This window comes from Dermacentor silvarum, chromosome 2 (genome assembly GCF_013339745.2).
Source record: "Dermacentor silvarum isolate Dsil-2018 chromosome 2, BIME_Dsil_1.4, whole genome shotgun sequence".
Lineage (NCBI taxonomy): Eukaryota > Metazoa > Arthropoda > Arachnida > Ixodida > Ixodidae > Dermacentor > Dermacentor silvarum.
Genome location: NC_051155.1, coordinates 185,176,498 through 185,198,398, shown reverse-complemented (window position 1 = coordinate 185,198,398; position 21,901 = coordinate 185,176,498). Strand labels below are relative to the sequence as shown.

The following is a 21,901-nucleotide window of genomic DNA, read 5'->3' as shown; positions in this document are numbered from 1 at the left end:
AGCGGGAATGTCGGGACTCAAATTACAAGCTACAAGAGCAGACTGACGCATTAAATGAACGCTAAAGTGAAACACTGAAGTGATTTAGAGTGGTAGATTACTCGTTCAATACCTCCTTCCGATTTATTAAGTGCGAATGCACTTCTTAAGCGATGATAAGTGGTTCTTGAGGGAAAGGGAAAGGTTGGCGCTATCTTCTGCAGCCCTTGAGGGAGCACGGCTCAGCGCTTAAGCGACCCCGAAAACTCCGCCGGCATCCGCGCTCCTCCTCCTCTCCCCTAGCAACGGCGCGAGGAGCGGAGAGGAGCGTCTGTAGCAACGGCGCAGCGACGTCACGCCCCACGTGACTGCGCGCGCTCCGCCCTCCGCTCCGTGGCCGCGCGCGCCCCGCGCCGGCATCCGCACCGCTCTCCGCGCCGTGACGTCACGGCGCCTTGTGTAGCTGGCGCCTCCGCGCCGTGGCTGCGCGCGCCGCGCCGGCTCCTCGACCCTCTCCGCGCCGTGACGTCACGGCGCCATGCAGCTGGTGTGCCTCTTCCCCCGTTAGGTTTGCACTCACCCTCGGCCGCCACCTCTCCCCTCGCGCTGACAGCTCCCTCCTCGCCCGGTAACAGACCCTCGTGTGCGTACTCTCCCCACCGCTCACCCCCTCTCCAACCGCCTGGCGTGTTTCGCTCCGCCGTCACGTGTTGTGTGTGTGGCGCCGGCGCGTCAGTCGTGCTCTCTCGCTGCCGTCTCCTTCGCTCGGCTCTGCAGTTTAGTCGCGCGCGCCCCCTCATAGCATCACCCCGTGCTTCGCACTTCCTCATACTCCCCTTCGGGGAAATGCGGGTTTTTTTGGTGTGACATATTAGCTGGCACGTTAATTTTGTGGCAGAATAGCGTCATTTATGCCTTTATAATATTGTCTGAAAATTCAAGGTATTTTTCCTTATTTCCGCCCTTTTTTTCTTCTCTCCAGAAAACGCCCGCAGAAGTTGCCGCATGAGGCTTTTCTTTACTGTCGAGTTGAAATGCAATGCGTTTTCATTAAAGACCATTACCTAGACTCTACTAGACGCTGCCAAAATATATGACGTCATAAGGGACAGTTGCCGCAACTTGAAAGGCATCGCCAGCCGCCTTTAATTTATTCCCAATTCACGGTAGCCCTGCTGATCTGTTTCCAATCTCAAAAGCGTAATTTGCCAATCTGTAACTCAACCTAGTGCTTCCGTGTAATATCCATTGAACACGGCGCGCTTCGTTTCCTGCTGTTCGCTGCTTTGAACAATGAACAGCAGTGATGGTGTGCATGTGCTGTTTCTTTCTATATACAGGGTGTTCAAAATTAAGCGTTACGGTATTTTTAAACATCGCCTGTGGCAAGTAGCATAATTCTTACCGTTCAGCTGGGTTATTCGAAGAGGTGGACATTAGTATCACGAGAAATCGAAACACATATTCAACTAATTAGCAAAAATTAACTGATTAACTTCTTAGTTAATTACTTTACGGCACATATTGCAATTTACGAATTGTAGCCGGTGAGCTTGTCAGGCCTATTCACTTCGAATGAATTTCCAGAATGACAGCAGTTTGGAGATATGCGCCATCAATCTCGCCGTAAAAATGCACTGTTGTTCGGCTTACATTTATTGCGATAGCAACTATATGGACACTCCAAGCGAATTTCTGCCGTCGGAGTCGTCATCGCCGTCGCCGTGAGGTTCCGTCGTATAAAGTCCAACGGTGATGAAATCGTCGCCACGCGCCGTATGCTGCATGTGCGAGTAAAAGCGCGCGAGGGACACGCGCTTTCATGGGGAGCGAACGCACGGCGGAGAGCAAACGAGACTTCTTCCGTCACGCGAAAGACCGGTGGGGGGGACGGGAGGGAGGGATGAGAGGCGACGTTTAGCTGCGGCGCCAAATGCGTATTTTTTATTGCGATTATATGGACACTCCAAGCTGATTTCTGCCGTCTGCGTCACCGTCGCCGTCGCCGAGAGGTTCCGTATAGAGTCCAACGGCGATGAAATCGTCGCCGCGCGCCGTATGCTGTATGTGCGCGAGGGACGCGTGCTTTCACGGGGAGCGAACGCACGGCGGAGAACAAACGCGACTTCTTCCGTCGCGCGAAAGGACGTGGAGGGACGGGAGGGAGGGAGGAGAGGCGACGCTTAGCTGCGGAACCAAATGCGTATTTATATAAAAACGTTTCAAGGCGAGAAGGTGGTAAAGACTTCCGATGCTGCTCGATGAGTGTCCCGTTCTGATCTCGTCGAAAAACCTCCAAGCCACCCCCAGAGGCACCGGCAAAAGTCACCAACGCCGCGCGCGTTCTGTACCAACTCGGGCAAAACGCCGACGGCGTCGACAACAGTTCTGTGCGTTGCTGGTTCTGCTACGTGTCCAAGTTTATTCAGCTGATAAAATTACTATCCTTACTCCGTATAGGCTCTCTACTAATTTGCTATCGCAATTGATGCTTCCTCTTTCGGGTGAAACTGCGACATTTTTTGCCAAAATGCTTTTTTATACATTGAAGAACAAAAGTAACTGGAACGCCCATGCACATGTATTTCGTCCCACACTTTGGGAAAAAATAACTCGAAACTGGCGTCATCCTGGAAATTCATTTCAAGTGAATGCATCTTGCAAACTCACCGGCTACAATTCGTAAATTGCAATATATGTCGTAAGGTAATTAACTAAGAAGTTCATTAGTGAGTATTTGTTAATTAGTTGAATGTGTTTCGATTTCTCGGGCTACTAATGTCCGTCTCTTCGAATAACCCAGCTCAACGATAAGAATTATGCTACCTGCCACAGACGATTTTTAAAAATTTCGTAAAGCTTAATTTTGAACACCCGGTATATATTTCCTTCATATAATTATACGTCCCCTCCTCCGCACTCCTATGTAGGGTATAGCAAACCGGATTTCTGTTCTTGTTAACCTCCCTTCCTTTATTTTTTTTTTATTATTTTTAGTCTCTCTCTCTTGAACAATAGTTTTCGCCGAGTACCTTTTGACAACTTGCTCGAAAGTATTAACCATCTCTTTCGAAAAAAGAAGTAAGAAAATAAGAAAAAAAGAAGCTCATGATGCTAGATTTGAAAATGTTTTTTGCCTATTCTGAGACTGATGGGAGCAGCTGCACCGTATCTTTGCGACGTCACACCCTGCCTACAGCTTGTTTATCCGTCCGTGGATTTAACCACCTCTCACGCTCTCGCTCCGCAGCATACCGGATTCACATCAGCAGGACAACGGAGAGGAAGCTGCGACAAGCTGGGGGTTACTCTGTCAGGTACAGAGGGGAGATTGTGCTCAAGGTGAGTGTCACGGTGGGAAGCGGGGGGGGGGGGTATCCATGTCGCATGAAAGTTGTTCCAGCATACCAGTGTTCAAACTACGCTTCGAATTCCGGGCATGTTTAAAGGGTTGTTTAAAAGGAGGGGGGGTAATTGACTGGACTTATGGATCCTATTGTAACTGGTAAAATCAAAGAGCTCAAGTCGCATAGCTTCCGTATTGCTTCTACCGGCAAATTAAAAGGCCGTAAATATCCAGTTTATATCCATTTCACACGTAAAGCACTCTTCTAAAATAATACCGGTCTTTTAGAGGGGCATTTTTTTTTATTGAGCTTAAGAAAAATGTGCGTCGCATACATCGCGTTTTGATCATCACGCTGGTAATGTCAATGCAACGTCATGAATTTTAAATTAATTTCGCACATTAGTGCACATTAGTGCTAAAAAATACAAAGTTTCATACTTTAAGCCTTGTTGCTTTTGAACGCAATCTAAGTGTTGCCTATAGGGATGAGCACCTACACAGCGCCGAGCAGACGCTGTCAGAATCCATGACGTAACAGTGAGATTGTGCGGGGACTTAAATAGAGTGGCGTCCTCTATGACTTTTAATTCCTCCGCTCACAATAAGACTAACATGACTGGTTTCGTTCATGTTTTATAACAGGAACGTTTGCCTCTGGAGCTCACATATGAAACATCAGGGGCTTAATTCACAAAGATTTTCGTTCCTAAGTGCTGTCTGCCATTGGCAGGTCGACTAGGCTAAAACTATGCCCAAGATCACAATATTGTTACGTAAGAACCTCTTCTCTTACGAATAGTTCTAACACAAGCATCCATTGAACCGATTTTGATGAAGCTTGTTGAAATACTGTGATTGTCCCAGACTAATATTTTTTCTGCACCAAAATGAAAATATTTTATTTAAATATTTAAATAAATTTATTTGATTCGCAGGAATTACCAGAAATCGGTTATTTATTGAAACATCACGTGTACAGTTATGTAAGTAAGCCAATAAAATCTTGCCACTGACTTGTGCGCACAACATTCGCACAACTCACGTAAAAAATGTAACCATTTCACGTAAGCTATAAACTAACACATCATATTTGTCCACATTAGACGATATAACCAGATACAGTTTGCAGAATTACGTCTCTTTTTGGTGGACAGTTACGAGCGACATTGTAGGCTTTGATGTTCAGTGGTATTATTCGCCCATTTTTGGCTTTTTCTGTACATATTCTATGCTCTGAATCAAAATTCTGCTTCCAACAGTCAGTAGGGCTTAGCTTACTTTCCTAAATGTAGCATGTTTCATGCAAATTGGTTCAGTGGTTGTATAGTAAGAGTATTTCTGCGTTTTGCATGCATTTGAATATGTAAACTTGAGGTTAGCCCAAGCTAAAGCTTTCTCATAATTACACCGCAAGGGACACTTTTGATCATTTGTATGCTGGATTTTCAGCATAGCACATTGCCCTAGATAGGGTGACTCGTGTTTCGCTAAAATGCTAATTTATGCACGGCTGTAGGGAGTTATTGTTCGTGCTTTTGTGTATCCTTTCCATCATATTTACCGCACGAAACCAATAACAGCTGAGCATTGCGGGAAAGTCAGCTTAGCACTTTTCTAAAATGTCTAGTGGTACTACAAAACGTCAGGTTCGGTCAACTCTCGCGTTCCTCAGCTGTGGGATATAAGAAATGTATCGGTCGCTGCTCAGTTAATGCTAACACTGTTATTTCTCTCCCTCGCGAACATTTCCCCAAAATGCAGGGCCGCGGACGACAGCCGACGTACTGGCTGATAGGAAAGCAAGGCTTCAACAAGGCTCTGCCCGAGCCCCCTCAGGATGACGAGTAAGCGCAATTCTTTGTCCTTTCATTTTTTTTTTTTATTGTCCCGGTGCCACGTATACGTACACATACTCCAAGAAAGCCGGCTGTGTCCTGTTTTCTAATAACGTGGCGCCGGAGCGGAATCTACAGCTGGCGTCAGCCAATCAGGAACGCGGTCATGCGAATCCACGTGTCACTGCCCCGCACGTCCCTCAACTTCACAAATATATTGTCTTGTCCGGACTCTCTCGAGCGCCATCTGGAGAGCCAGAGCGCGCTTCCTCTCAGATACACTCCAGTTGCGGAGCTGCTGTTTAAGATGCACCAATAAACACGTCTGACGCCAGAGGGCTAGTCATGCCAGAAGCAACTTACCCGATCATGATGGAGCTTTCGCGTCGCGCATAATGGCGAATAAACGCAAGAAAATGCGGCCTCCTGATTCGTTTTCTTTTTCTTGTATCTTTTTATTTTTGTTTCTTTTTTTCTTCTGCATACCCTTTTACTTGTCGATAAGGGTGGTACTATGGCAGACGTTGTGCGGATATATCGGTGCATCTGCTGCGATGTCGTCGTTAGAAGCAAGTGGAATCGAGCAAATATGTGGCAAATAACTGTGCATGTCGTGAAGAGCTGTTTCCCTTGTCAGCCCTCTTGAAATCTTGCACTTAGGATGAAAACGCATCATGTGTAGACACGTCTTGTTCCTTTTTGCAGTATCGTGTCAATGCGTCCTGAAATCGCTAAAGCTGAATCGGATTCATTGCTTTATTTTTTCTCGCTCTCTCGCTCTTTATTTCACTCACTCTCTCTATTTATTTTTCTTCTTTCTTTTTCACATCTTTTACCGACGTGCCGACACCCTTCATTGCAGCTCAAAACAAGGGCAGCTCTCCGCGTGGATTATTAGCAAAAATTAAAGCCCGAACGAAGATAAATAAAGCTCGCGTACTACGAAATTTTACCCGAGAATTCAAGGAAACTAACACGGCGTCACTACCAAAATCGGTAGCGAAACATGCATGTATCTCCGCAAACGTTGCTGTCGAGAATGAATCGTGGTGGTGCGATTTGCAAGCATTCTGGTAAATGTGAAAAAGTTCAGTAACATTCTGAAGAATTTCAAACCAGCTTTATACCGATCGTATGCTTGCGCATCGATTAGGTTAGCGTAATCGGACTTGTAGGCTGCTAGCGATAGCTTTCTGCTAATCCAATCAAAGGCAGGAATTTAATGATTATCCAACATTGTTTCCTCGTCCTTTGTCTCCTGCAGAAACAGAATGAAGATACTAACGTATGTTTTCTTGCTCCTATGCTGCCAGCTGGAACAACCACGGGTGAGTTCATAATTTCTCATGTCTTCTTCGAGTGTTCATGGCGCAGAATTCTCACTCGTGCCTCATCACATTTTGTTCACGTTAATTCTAACTAGGGGAGGAAGACCGACCTCTTGGGGCTTCAAGTTGTCAATACATAAATGTCGAGCTTCCGTTTCCTATCCCAACAGTTTGCAGCATAATATAACCCTGTCAGTAAGGCTTGGGTTAATATACCTCGCAGAACGACATGAACACATAGTTCTACAATAATAAGGACGGTGTAGCTGCTATTGCCGTATGCAGCAGAGCACGCATAGCTCTCCGCTCGCCTTTCATGGACGTAGCAAAATGAGCATTTCTGATTGAACAGCATAGAGGCTTTTAAGCTTTATTACCACCGTTGCGTGTACGTGCCTGAGCTTTGTTCTAATCTTTGTTCAAACTTTCAGATACGTCAATGATGTGACCTTCAAAAAACCACCCATTAGACAAAATACACTGGTTCGCAAGCCTATTATGTAGCTTCGTAGATTCCTGCTGCTAGTCGGGTGCATGGCAATTTTCTCTTTCAATACACGGAAGCGGAGGTGGAAACCTCCGCTTTCATTGTGGGAAGCCCCATTGGACGACCTCTTCTGTTAAGCGCTTCAAGCCCGATGTCGGTTCCTTTTAGATTGTCGCCACATCCTCGAAATGCTGACCCCGAAGCACCAGTTTGCAGTTGAGGAACAAAGTCGCAGAGAGCTCAGTCGAGCGAGTAGAAAGGGTGTTCCAGCACAGTGATGGAATCGCGTGCCAAAAGAGTGCGCAAGGACGTTATTGTGGTGCAGTATCCACCACCCCCCTTTCGACAAATTTAGTCGCACGTAGCACGCGCGATCTTTCAGACGCTTCACGACCTCCCCGTAGAAAGCTGCGCTGCAAGTTTGACCTTCGGGCACTAATTCGGGGTGTACAACTCTATGGCAGTCAAAAAACACGATCAACATGAGTGATTTTTGCATTTTTCTTGCACGCTTTTTATGGCCTTGGCTCACCTTTTCTTTTTTTTTCCCCCTTGCTCTGCGATCGCAGCTCGACGTCGTCAAGTTTCATCGCGGGTGACGATCCTTTGCAAGAATTCATCGCTCTCGTCTGAAGTTTTCCGATCAATGAAACATTGTTTTCGTCGCAACTTTTGCTCAGGAGTCAGCAGTTTTGACGCCGTCCTATAACGCAAACCTTTTTCCGTTCCAAATTTTCAGTCAAAATCGGAGGAACAAACAACTCTATTAAATCAAATGCTTCTGATATCATTGTAACAGTCACTCGGGTGTCGCCGATCACACACAAAAAAAAAACGCTCACGGTCAATGTTTTCATCTTCGCACGATTGTGGTTTTCACGGCCTTTCCAAAAACGCTGGGACCCACTTGAACATCATTCTTTCCTTTCCACAGGCCTTTTGCAACATTAAATTAAATTCTGCAGCATTCTTTCCTAATTCCACAAGAAATTTTATATTGGTCCTTTGATCCATCTGTTCGCCGATCTCCATATTGACAACGTCTAATTTTGGATTGCTCAATAAGTGAACGCATAAATTTTTGTATTGTCATACAGCAGTCCGGCTCGTACTGCAGAGGTCAACCGAGTCCTTTCGAGTGGGGAGAGCGAGAGAGCGGCGCCGCTACACCCTCACCCACGTTTTGTTGACTTACGGCTTGAATTACTTTTGGAAAAGACGCTGTACAGTAACATTTAAAATACTTAAGCTGTTGTCAATGTAGTTCAAGAATTATCTGAATTAGAGTTTAGGTCATTGGATTTATTTGAATATACGTGGTCAACATGAAGCCAGAGTTATAGATAGATCAACAACTGGCACAGTATGAAAAGCTTTAAAGTTGTTCCTTGCAGCCACCACGAAAAGTGAAGATGTCAGGAAACTGATTACAACGTTTCTTCCCTTTTTATCACATAAAAAAAACCTTTGAGGTCAAATAGGCGACAAATCTAAATCATCACGAGACATGAGTTCGAGGGAAGATGAAGGCTTGAAGTTATCAACAGAGGTTGAAAAAGGAATCTCTCTGGAGCGACATTCCTGGTCTAGCGTCTGTTGACCAAACCTAGATCAATTATCTCAAGAGACAAACATAACACAAGAATAATGACGAGAGAATAGAAAGATGAGACCACAAAGGAACATTGTGCTTGAGCGTTAGTCAAGGAAAAAAAAGGTTTAATACAGGAAATGTCGTCGATTTAAAAACAAGGAAAGTTAAGAATCAATATGGTAAAGAGAGAAACGGGGCGAGAAAAGGTGATGCCACATTCAGGCCTCTTGCATAACCTTGTTCTAAAGCGTTTGCCCATAAAAGCAAATCGTATAGCAGGGCAGGATAAAAGCCGTTGTCCCCCTGCTACTTTTTTTGAGGACACGTTTGAGGACGATACGTGTGCGCATGAGAACAAAACTGCTCATTCTCCCTCTGGATATTTCCTTGATGTTTTTCTTTTTTTCTCGCATAAATCATTTATACCGAAAGTAAAGAACGAACAGTCAGTGAGACTTGGGCTTGTTGGCACTGCAGCGCAATGTGTCTCTTTTTATTTTATTTTTTCATCTGCGTCCATCTTCTAGTTGCGCTACACCGGAAAACATTCATGTGAAAAAACGAAGTCTCACTTTATTGCTCAGTTTGGCTAAAGAGCCATCGAATAAATCAAATATTTATTCAATCAAATCATTATTCTCGCGCTTTGCACCTACGTGCTCAATTTCACTGACAACTTTCTTTCTTTCTGCCTTTCTTTCTTTCTTTCTTTCTTTCTTTCTTTCCTTTCTTTCTTTCTTTCTTTCTTTCTTTCTTTTCCTATTTATTTCTTCTTTTTGCGTGTATTTTTCTCTATTTTTTTCCTGCAGAGATACTTTGTTGCGGACTACTTGGTTCACGCTAAACAAGTAATCTACTGCGCGAAAATTCAACAAGAAGGGCAAAAAGGGATAGGTACTCTGTTAATAGGACAGAGCACAGTACAAAGTGCAAGAAAATACTGCGCCCGGTCCTATCTCCCTTTCAGTACTCCGTGTTGAATTTCGCGCTGTACATTACTTCTTTTTCTTCTTCCCGCGCAACTTCATGCGAAAAAAAAAGGAAGTCCCTCTCTTGCTGGTTTGCTCACACTTCACGCCCTTACACCGCAAACAGATTCAAGGACGAGGAGATATTCAAGGCACTGGGTCGCAAGAAAGCAGACGACATCCTGGACGCGCCGCCGTCGCCGCTGTCCCCCTGCGGCCACAAAACGGTGGACGGCAATGGCGGCAACGGCTCCGGAGGACCCAGCGTCTCGGCACCATTAGCCGAGAAGGACGACGCTCGCACGGGACGACCGTCGCTCGCGTCGGCGCAGGACTTCGGTCTGCAGGACAGTCTGAGCCCTTGCCTAAGTCCCGTCAGTCCTAGTTTATCGTGGCACGCGGCGCCGGACCCCTGGAACTGCCATACGAGAAAGCCCGCTTTGGACTCTTCCGGAGGAGCTTCCACGCTGGCCGCAGCAGCCGGATCCGGCAGCATGGGTGCAGCGCTCAAGAAAGGCAACAAGGTGGCCGCCATGGAGTCCGAGCCGGCGGTCCAGCCGTCCTGGCCCGAGAACGACGTCGCCGCCATCGACGACCCTGGCGGCGGTGTCTGTGGTGGTGTCGGTGGCAAAGACTCGTCCGACGAGCGGTCCTCGTGGCCTGCCACCAGGAACTCGTCACCCTCGCAGTCGTCGTGGCTGAGGCACAGCTGCAGCTCGTTGCGACAGCTATCGTCTCCCAGTGACACGGAACACGTCTAACTGTCTCCGGAGTGTTTCTCCACGGCCAGTGGGTTTTACGTGTTTGTGTTACCCTTGTAGGCCTCGAAGTTGTGATGCCTTTGATATATGACGTTTTAGCACAGCCGCTGACATTATGCAGTGTTATGGACCGTTGGCACCCTCTCGATTCTCTTCGGTGTGTGCGAGACACCGGGAACATCCCGAGTCAGTGAATTGACGTTAGAAGTCTACTATATTTTTCTTTTCTGTTTTTCATGGCAATGTATGAGGGACATCTCTGGCGTCCTACACAATGGTTTTACTTGCTACCCCTACAGTGGTTCAGTGCATTCTGAGAGCTTTTTAAATGTGGTTCGGAAGTATAAGAACCACTTTAACGAACAAAACACTCCTAGAGCGCCACGACTACTGTAAAATACAGCTGTGTGTGACTGTCCTGCCCTTCCCGTGGAAGCACAGTGTGGGTGTGTGAACCTTTTGCTCGCCCAAGCATTTAGCTTGAAAAAAGCGTTTCTTTCTCCACTCAACCTCTATAATGCATAACTTCTTGTGCCATTACAATCCCTTTCGTTGAAATCAATCTTGAGAGAGAGAAACCGGTTGCCATTCCCGCGGCAAGATTATCGTTTCTGTAAGCTGTGGAAGAGCACATTTCAGTTTTAGCCGTCCTGGCGCCAAGTTTTTGTGTTTGTATCTGTCCTCTTGGTCATCTGTCTCATTCCATATTTGGTACATAGAATGAGTGTAGCGGGGCAAGACCTTACGGGGATTAGGATGTTAAGCTGTCTCCACATCGAGAGTGTTGTATGGTTCCATCCTCTGTGACAAAGTAAAAATGAAAACTGAAAACTGAAAAATTGCAAAAGAAGCCTTAATAGAGAGAAAACCAGAAACCGGACAAACATACCCCCCCCCCCCATAAAAATTAAGAAAAAAGCACGACGTTTTTAGATAATCTATTCATACATTCACACCTAATTTTTCTTTAGCAACTTTTCTTAAAGGATTGTATCAGCAAGAAGTACATTGATAAATGGATTCTTAAGGTTGTGCATTGGCCGGTACAATGAACAAGTAAGACAAATGAACATTTCACAAGAGAGATCAAAATGACAGCAGAACTTAGTCAATGACCAAAAATTATTAACGTCCATGAAAAGAACCTCACGCACCATTGAAATGTAGCTGTCGTATCTTTGTTCAATTTAAGGGGCACTAAAATATTTATAACTAGTGGAACAAAACCAACAAATGGCTTTATTCTTCACCTCGTATGCACAAAAATTAAACATGTACTCTCGAATATGCAGCAGCATTTGTGGCGTCACAGAGTCTTCTCATTAGTTTCACGGTTTGGTAACGAAATTCACAAAAATGTCATTTTGACGTTTATTTCTTTTTCTCCCGCAGAATGATTGTTGAGATATTTCCAATCGCGTAGCCTGCATGTCCAGTCTTGTTTGGTGTTTGCCAATTCAATCTCACTATAATGAGATTTGATACTTGAAGGTGGTATGCAAGGCGCTCCCACCTCACCATGTCCCGCATGAAGCGGCCACATTGCATCATTGTGCTCTCAGACAGCACGTGTAACTAGAAACCAGAAAACTGCTTTTGCTAGCCTGACTCGCTTAAACGTCATCTTGTGGTCTAATCTCTTACTGTAAGAAAACAGCATTGAGGACAGCCAATTAAGGCACCAAAATGAATCCATATGCAGGAATTTTGAACATGGCACTTTTAGACACCTGTTAAACTTCACCACGAGGCACCAGCGTAACTTGGAGGACAGCATTTGAAAACTAAATAAAAATTTCGAAAGATCAGCCGAATTTCAACAGCTATCAGTTTGCAACGTCGAGAGTGTACTCCCTTCTAATAGCATACGCGTTTCGTAACTTCCCTGCTGTGTTAAAGCAGCGTTTCGGTCCGGATTAAAATACTGTTATAACGCAGCAGGGCAATTACGACCAAATGCCGTAAAGGCATGTTATATTAGCAGAGAGCACCTCCTCGACGTTGATAATTAAAGGTTGTTTAAATACGGCTGATCTTTTGAAATATTATTTTTTCAAAAATAATATTTTTTCGAAAAAAAAAATAATTTTTTTTCACCACGCTGGTGCATTGCGGTAAAGTTCGGCAGATGACCGAAGGAGCATTGTCCGAAATTCCTGGGTATGCCTAGTGGCGCGGTGCATCTAGATGCGGATCGCTCGGTGCGCGAATAGCCGTGAATCGTAAATATTCTGCATTCCACACAACTTCCACGTGACCGATCAAAGGAACGTAGGCATTCAATGATACAGTTATTTTAGCGGTACCTTTGGTGATACAGACTTATTCCTACAAGACGAAGCAAAATGTAAAAATGAGGATGCCGAAGATGGGGGCTTGAATTGATCAACAGTGGTTAAGCGAAGGTTGTCTCTGAAGCCAAACTTTTCTGCAGGGAAACTTGTCTTCGTCAAAGCAACAACTGCTTTCGTCACGCTGACAACTACACGAACAGCGCGAGCGTGGACATGTCACGGGAACGTAAAGATCCAATTTAACGTGCACAGCAACTACTGGAATGCATACTTTTGGGTTTGTTGGTTTGATACAGTTATTGAGGCTATAGCACTTAGGTGACGCGGTCCTTGTCGTTCTTCCTTGTCCTCGTCACCCATGCACTACGGTTCCAGTAACAGTGACTACTGTTCGCGAGAAATTTAGAAATTCACTGTCTCCGATTTATGGGGCCCGTGATCCACGGACTGGCTCAATTAGCGCTGTGCCATTATGTTGAGGACTTCTGACAGTGCTTCGCATTTTCGTTATTTTTTTAGTGTTTCTTGTTTTTTCTACCTATGATTTGGGGATATTTTTGGCACTATATGTGGCCAAACTTGTCATATTTCACAATTCGTTAAGGAACTCACTATAGTTATAGGGCCCTTCACTATAACCATAACACTATATTGACGACTAACAGCAGCCGATGCAGAACTTGTGTAATAGCGATGTCCTTCATTTGGTCTTATGGCCACGCGGAGAAGCGTCACGCTCGTGATTGTGCAGTGCTCACATGGAGGCTCCTGCCAGGGGGAGCGAAGCGGCCCTCTGCGTAGCCCAAGAGGAAGGGGGGTGGGGGCCTACTGCCTTAGCGACCGCAGACCAATGAATAATGACGCGTTGTTTCGTTGTCACAGTGTGTCCCAGTGAGAGGGGCCCCCCATCCACTGACTAGAAAACTCTGTGCACATGGCATGCTATGGAATAAAAAGGGGGCTCCTCAATTTAGCAGTAAGGGGGCCCGTTAGAATAGTGTGTATACTATCATGACGGGCCCACACACCGTAGTGAGTGCCATTTATTAAAGGATACGATGACGAAGAGAACTCCGCTTTTCAAAACGTTGACTCCACAGACGTTCTTTGTTTAGCTATATACTATACTGATAAAACTTATTCAGAACAATTTGGTTCGCAACAGAGGTCGCGCTCATATATCGTTCGCGCCATAGTTCCTGCCGTATCGAATAGCGAGCACCACAAGAGCGTCGCGGTTTTGTTATTCCAAGCTGGTTCCTTTAGCCATTCGTCAAAAGCATGGACGCCGTCCCGATGTCATCACCCGTTGACCAGCCGGTGTGATCAACGATGTAAAGCGATGCAACCAAATCCAAAAAATTCTGCTTTTGTACTGCAGTCCTCAGGGTCATGCTCATGTCTTTATTTCCTTTAATTTGATCACGTCGTTAGTGCTCACGTGTACGCGACACCACTAATGTATGAATTGTCTAGCCATGGAAATACTGGATTCACATGCACAAACTCTCTACTTCCAGTCATCTTGTATCGAGGTCCGTGGTTGTGGTTATTACTGTCGTTAATTTTTTATAAGATTTACGTCTGCACATTTCAGGAAAATATGAGCTTTAAGCTGTAAAAAAACGGACAAGCTGACGTCTTTGGTCAGCATTGCAGGCGCTATCATGACCTAACCAGCTAGCATGACAATTTCGCAAGTTACCGTTTTTAATACCCATTTTACGTTAGCTTACAGTAGTTCCTTCGGTTAAAGTCTGCTTACGTGAACTCAAAAATTACCTGTCGCTGATTTGGTATGAAATGACACGCTCCATTTTCTGATTCTGGAGGGCAAGGTGGTTACGAGGAGTCTTGGCTTTCGAAGTGTTTTTTTTTTTTTTTTAAGTTACGATTCACTGAAAGCACGTTTTTGGACCTAAAACATGCACCTTCCCAAAATAGCTTATAACAATCTTTCGACTTTGAGAAAACGTTGAAAGCTCTTGAGCTCTTAGCACTCGCCTCTTTCAAGTTGTGTATGCGTCAGAATTAGAAATTCTAAAATATAATCGCTCTGTGCACAGGCCTGCTTTATACACACCGTTTATCGCAGTTGCTCCATGGCACAACCTGTAGAAGCTGTTGGCGCGGTAATGCGATTACTGCTGTGTATAGCCACCGATCAAAGAAATCAACTGTGCGGCGTTGGAACCAAATCCAACAACGGCTGGAAGACCCTCGCTGGTATGAGTCAGTGCCTACACGCCTTAACAAGGATACACCCCTGCATTTTTACTATGTATTGTTTGTTTATTTATTTCTAGACAGTAGTGCGTTTCAGCTACTCGTGAGGTTGTAGCGATTATTCATATATCGGGAGCATAGCTTGATGTTGCGGGGGGCTTGTGGTGCCAATTATTTTGTTACACAACCTGCCTGTCATCACACTTGCACGAGGCTGGAGCGGGCTACTCACGAACTTTGTTTGCTTAGAGTCTTCTAGTGACCTCCATGGATATCGTGAGCTTTTGCAATGCGTCAGCAACGCAGCCAGGTCAATCCACATAGCCGTTTCACTGTCGGCCCGTGTCGAGGCTGGCCGTCTAGAGCGTTTCAAAGTTCAAAGCGCAAACGTGTGCCCTGATTCTTGTGACCTCGTTGTTGTTTTCTCGAATCTGCGTATTCTCCATCGTGCCCATGTCCAGACTTGCGTAATCGTCCAATGAATACACCCAGCGTTGACGTGCGCCTTCGTTCGCCAATCTCTGGTTTCCTTCAATTGTGACGAACATTCTGATGCAATCGCCGCTAGACTTGGTGTTGTTCTGAGTAATCGGTGTGATATTTATGTTTTTGCACTCTTTACCTATGCTTCAGGCGTCTTGTCATTGTGTGTTTCTAATCACTTCACCTGTTATCTGGTCAAAAGTGCCGGTGGTGTTGCAGCTTATGTTTTAGTCAAATGTGGAGAGACGCTATACATTTGTGCTGAACACACCTTTCAAAGAGGTCTGGTAAATTGTGCGTAAGTTTATTTCGAGTGTAGTGACTACATGATTTTAGTGGGAAGCTGTACGTGTGCCTATTTAGAGCTTTGCTCCGTTCTGGAATTTTGTAGCATTGTTGTCCTTATGACGTGAAAGAGCTTTTTTTTTTTTTTGGCAACATCCTCATCCCTGTAAATGGCTTATGCAATGTGAACAGCACCGGTTCACCTGTCGAACTACCACTTCTTTAACACGCTGTTTGAAGCTTGTCTTTGAAATAAAGGTAATGCCGCACTAAAGTCGTGTGACAAGTGCTCCATTACAGCACGTTTTGCTTCAATCCAGGATATCAAGCATTTGCTGCTTGTGGACCAGAAACAACCGGATAAGTATATTCGCGAACAGCCTGGCAGGTAATTTTTTAGAGCTTCGTCGCGGCATTTTATATGACGCGCTTTGAGAAGGAACTTGCCGATTGTCTTACGTTTTACTGTCTCTCAGAGTACTGTACTGAAACATTTTAACTGCGCGTTCGCCTAATGTGACAATGTTGAACATTACTTCAATGGCTTCAGGTGCTTCAGCCGAAGCTTGCACCTCTGATCTGTTTTATTTTTAATAAAGCAAATCAAAATGAACAGCCTTGTTGCCTGTGTTTATTTCGAACTATCCTCACCGCCTCACTTTTACTTGACATTTTCTGGCCACAAAGATCCCCTTTAGATACTTTGTAAGACGTTTTAAAATAACTGGCGCAGCTTGCGGAAGTAAATCAGAACTATTTTCGAACCCTAACTCTACCAACGCTGGTGAGGCCAGTAGTTGTTTTCCGGCCCTATACTGTACAGCCGTCATGCCCAACATTTATGCTAGGGCAGCATACGGGGTCAGCAGTACCCCAGACATTAACACACTCTCACTGAGCGTGACATTGAAATGTGTCAAGTTCAATGACACATTTGCCGCAACGTTGTTGTTGTTGTTGCCTCAAAACATGGCGCAACGTAGTAGACTTGAATATATGTACCTCCTTCTCATCGTCATAACTCATCTGTCCTTTTCCTCCCCGTCCCTCTGTGCCTTTCTGTAAATCTCTCTGTCCCTCTATCTCTCTCTCTCAGCGACATATTGAAGTTTTATTTATTCACTGATTCCGCCGCGACGTAACTTTCTCCCTGACCTTTGAGCATCAATTCATACTACTTTAACTTCATATGAGGGCAAATAAAGAGCTTCGTTAAAACAAACGAGTCACATATAGCGACACCAAGACACTACATATGCTTATGCGTATCTCTCGCTCAAGTGTAGCACGAGATTCCCCGAATTGGTTCTTCGCATAATGGCCATAATAAGGTGATTACGAGGACAAGACCTGACAGCAGTGACAGTGTGAAGGCGAGGGCAAACTAACGGACACGGCAAACCCAGTTTCGAGCTTTTAACTGCATGCCGTCGCAGTGAAATCGTCAGTTGGTTTCGCAAGCCGTTCCCAATGGGTTAGCAACACAGCCCCGCGAATGCTCTATGCGCGCTAACGCTTCGGTTACCACGTTAACTGTCCCACCGAGCATCGAAAATATTGTCAGCCGCTTTTTTTTTTTTTTTAATCCGTACAATGTAATTGGGCCGCACATTTCTCTCGCCGCATCGCTTGCATGTGAATCCGTTGGTTCTCGGTCCATCGGAGAGTGGATGGTGTATTATCATTGTACAAGATGAAGAACAGGATCTTGCTTCTCCTATTTATCTTCTGGATCTGCAACAGTCCCCTGGACTTCCACTTTACTGTGCTATGTTGAGCTAGCTCTGCTGAAAGAAGAGCATTGGATATTCAGCCGCAAAATTATAACGGCGAAATTCGCACGCCACTTAGAGAAGCGTAATGATCGGCGAGTTGGAATTCAATTAGGGTGATGAAGCCCAGCACGAAACACATGGGACACAGAGAAGATTAGAAGAAACGATTACACAGGCGCTGATGCGGTTCCGCGCCTGTGTCGTCGCCTTTTGCCTATAGACATTTAAGATTTCCGGTATTTTTAATGGCCGAAAGTTAGCCGTAATTTTTTTTACCTATTTTATGAAAAATTGAAAATAAATCAATTTTTAGATTTTCCTTTACAATTACTTGGCGTGAAGAGTTTCTGCAGGCTATTACATTAAAAAATATATTAACAGACTGTCTATATCTTTTATTTGCTTGACTATAAATACAAGATCCAGCGAAACTATACTGCCGTCATCGTGAGATGAAGACATAAATTTTTGTGAACACTCTGGTAAATGGTCGAAACACGAATACTGGGGACTCTGCGAGCCTCTACTCTTGCGTGTTACCACATATGTTCAGGGCGTTTAAAACGAGGGCCAATTCACCTGCACGGTTTCGGTTTCACTTTCTGGTCCCCTTTCTACACAAATGTTTATTTAAATTTCACGTTGTGTCTTTTTTTTTATTTTACAGGGGTAGGGTTGGGAATTTTGGTCAAATATTTGGTGACTGAAGAAGAAAAATGGACAAAAAAAGTTTCGCGATATTTCGTTTATTTTTTTCTTTTTTTGTCATTTGCATCTCTACACTTGTCTGTGTGACTTGTATGTAGCGCTGCATAAATATGATATCTTGTCATGGTGCTTGCCGTGCAGTTTACTGGGGTGGAGCGTGTTTATCATCTTGAAAAAGAACAGCATGACGTGTTTAGATCACTTACAATAGTGAAATCCGTAGGCGCAGGCTTGAATCCTAGTTAGCTGAATATGTGGTTGCTATTTTTTTCCTCTGGGAGCTCCAAAGTAAGGTGCCTTGCAAACAAATCAGCGTTCAAAAAGAACCTTGGACCTTTAAATTCCTCTCTCTCTTTCCCGCCCCCCTCCGCATCAACAAAAAAGAAGGAAATTTTCTTTTATTTAGACCTAATAAGTATTGAGCAATGTCCCCGCTTTTATACTAAGCGACTGGGTTCGCTGACAAGAAAACGGGATTCATTCAACTGCAAAGCCATTAAACGTCATTATTGATCAAATAATGGTCAATAATAAAGAATAATAATTGTTTTGACGCACATCAAGCACCCTCTACCCTGATACCCTGATAGGTACATCCTTACACGAGTATATTCGAATACCACAGCTTGGATTGCGAAGATTAGCAACGGCGGAACGTAGTCCTGTCCTAACAGATATATGGCTGTATACAGCACGTCAGCAGCGTCCAAAACAAAACTTTGCCCCCTGCGCTGACCCAGATGCGCGTGGATCTCGCGTGCTGACGCGTTGGTACAAATGTTGCATGCGTTTCCACGGTAACGATGACACAACTAGCGACGCTGGCTCTTATGGGGTCACAATGGCCTAGTGCATCCCGCAGGGTCATGAGTAGTTTACGCCACTATAGAAGATCTCTGCATCCGCCTCTTATTCTGAATCGGTAATTCCTCATTGACGCCTGCTCAGCCTAAAAGCATTTTCCTTTTAATCAAAAAGGAAACGCGTAGATTTTAGAACTGCTTCTTCATGTCTGCCGCAGAAGATCAATGACAGTCAGTGTTTAGGTAAAGGTTTTGATATCCCTTAATAACGACACACAAAATTAACGCTTTTACGCAGTAGAGCAAGTTATGTGCGACTTCGACTAGAGTGATTTCACACGATTGCACGGCCGTCGCGTCTTGACTGCAGGCGATGTACCAAACAAATTCGTACCGCGTACTGAACTGCGTATTGTGCTACGTTATTAGGGAATATCAAAACCATTACTAAAGCATTCCATACCATTGACGCGACTTCTTGACTTTTTACCTCTTGTTCTGCTTGTCCTTTTCGGGCACATTTGCAGTGGCAAATGCCAGTTCTGAGGAATGGGCTAAAATTGGCACATGCATAATAAAAGGGCATCAAAGCGTCCAGTAATGCTACGAAACCGAGCACTGACATTACTTTGTAATCGCGCTGGCACTTCCCAATATGCGCAGTGGCAATGTGTGACACGGCAGTTTCCTTAACATCGGCAAATATCACTGATGTATTGTGAAGCGCACTTTTTTGCAATGTATAAAATGCATAGGCGCACCGGAAGAGTACTCCCAAATTGTTGGCGTGGTAGTGTAGAAGACACTTAGTGTATAACCTACCTAAAGTTAACGCTTTATTTTTATCCTCTTGTCAAGAACGGGTGTTGACGCTACTTCTTAAAAGGGCGACGAAGACTAAGACCTAAGAGATTTTTTTTTTTTTGAGCCACACGCATGCAGTGTGCAGCAGACACCAAAAGTGACGCTGGTAAGTATACATGTATATAATATGAATAAGAGCGAGGGGGCGTAACATAACACACTTTTCATCCTGACTGAGCAGGGACGACATGTATCTTTGTTTTAGTCCCCGCCTTATCTTTCCAATCACAATATATTACCCCCTTTGGCTCGGAGTCTGTTACAAATGTGCGATATACGCCCTGCACGAATAGCGGATTGGTAAAGTTCTCGCGTTCCGAAAAAAAAACTAAGCTGCATTGTGATTAACCTCACCTGAACTTCGATGATAGACCAACTTCGACCCATTATGAATTTCATTTTCACCTACATATAAACGCACTACTGTGCACCCCTGATCTCACGACGCCTGATCTCAGCTTCACTAGAAATGGGGAGGCGAAATGGTCCAACTTACAACAGAACTTGGGGAGCGACCACTACATAATAGAACTCAGGATGGAAATAATAGCACCTCCCCCCAAAACCTACAAATACACAGACTGGGACCTCTTTAGGAAAATAAGAGGTGAAGATGAGGCAGTATACGACACCTTCAGTGAACTTTTTGTACAGATCCAGAGGGATGTCGAGAAGGCCACCGAGGAAATAGTCACAGAATTTAATGCCCCAGGGATGGATGCAAGGCTAGCGCACCTCCTGGAAGCCAAACGCTCTCTCCTCGAGAGATGGAAAACACAAATACTCAATCGGAGACTGCGGAAAAAGATCGCCGAGCTCAGTAGGCACATTGAGGAGCATTGCTCCGAATTAAATAAGCAGCAATGGAGGGACGCCTACTCGGCAGCGGACGGGAAAATGAGAAAAGGAGGTAAATGGAGCCTCTTCAAACATCTCCTAGACGATGGACAATCGAAAGGTAATCAGCGACTAGCCATAGACCGACTTATTATTAAGTAGCTAATGGACGGCATCTCAGAAGCCTCCATATTTAGGAAACTAGCCAACAAATACCTTCCACTTGACCAAAGCTCAAGCTCTTCCCACCCTCGATATGAGGGCGCGCCTGCCCCAGAGCTGGACTCTCCCTTCTCGGAAGCTGAGACCAGGGAAGTGCTGCACAATCTAAACGGAAAGTCTGCCCCAGCCCCGATGGAGTCACAAACCGGCTCTTAAGAAATTTGGACGACAAAGCCATTGATTCCTTAGTGAACGAGATAAACAGGGTATGGGAAGAGGTTGTCGTACCTGACAGTTGAAAAAAGGCCACAGTGGTCCTAATCCCCAAGCCAAGTAAATCACCCAGCTTGGAGAACCTCCGTCCTATCTCCCTTACTTCTTGCATTAGCAAAGTAGCGGAACATGCAGTGCATAACAGGATATCGAGACATATCGAGCGGAATGAGCTATTCCCGTACAATATGGTGGGTTTCAGGCCCTCGCTTTCCACGCAGGATGTCATGCTCCTGCTCAAAACACAGATCATAGACTCTCAAAACAAAGATGTAAAAGGGGTACTCGCACTAGATCTATCGAAGGCCTTCGACACAATTACACATGACTACATCCTTAAGGAGATATCGGCCTTGAACTTAGGAGTTAAATTATTCTCCTTCGTTGAATCCTTTCTTGAGAGCAGGACGGCGGTCATAAAGTTGAGGCAATCAGTGTCAGAGTCTTTCACACTTGGAAAAAGGGGTACTCCCCAAGGGGCAGTTATCTCACCACTTCTGTTCAACATAGAAATGCGCAAATTGTCGGAAAGCCTTGCAACAATTCCTAATGTTGGTCATGCATTATATGCTGACGACATTACAATCTGGTGTCCCGGAGGATCGGAGGCGACGGTCGAACAAGCTCTACAGGAGGCTCTAGACGTTACAGAGACTTTCCTGGACGGTACGGGACTTGCACTCTCGCCTGGAAAGTCGGAACTCCTGCTGTACAGACAGGCTAGACGAGGTGCTAATGGACTCACCCCACTCGATCAGGTGCCCATTAGCGTTCGTACCAGGGATGGGTATACCATCCCTAGAGTAGACTCTATCAAAATTTTAGGGCTTTTATTAGACTCGAAGGGCTGCAACGCAAAGTCTATAGCTCATCTCACCACGAAAACAGAG

General features: G+C 45.0%; 1 protein-coding gene across 1 annotated transcript in view; it reads left to right on the top strand.

Moving 5' to 3' along the window:
* The window catches only part of LOC119440605 (uncharacterized), a 252,249-nt gene extending 239,950 nt beyond the window's left edge, over window positions 1-12,299 (top strand). The window contains exons 14-17 of the mRNA XM_049662978.1: window positions 3,230-3,321; window positions 5,090-5,172; window positions 6,428-6,491; window positions 9,668-12,299. Coding sequence (XP_049518935.1) covers window positions 3,230-3,321; window positions 5,090-5,172; window positions 6,428-6,491; window positions 9,668-9,925 — 497 coding nt within the window. The 3' untranslated portion in view covers window positions 9,926-12,299. The remainder of the gene's footprint in view (window positions 1-3,229; window positions 3,322-5,089; window positions 5,173-6,427; window positions 6,492-9,667) is intronic.
* The last annotated feature ends 9,602 nt before the right edge of the window (window positions 12,300-21,901 follow it).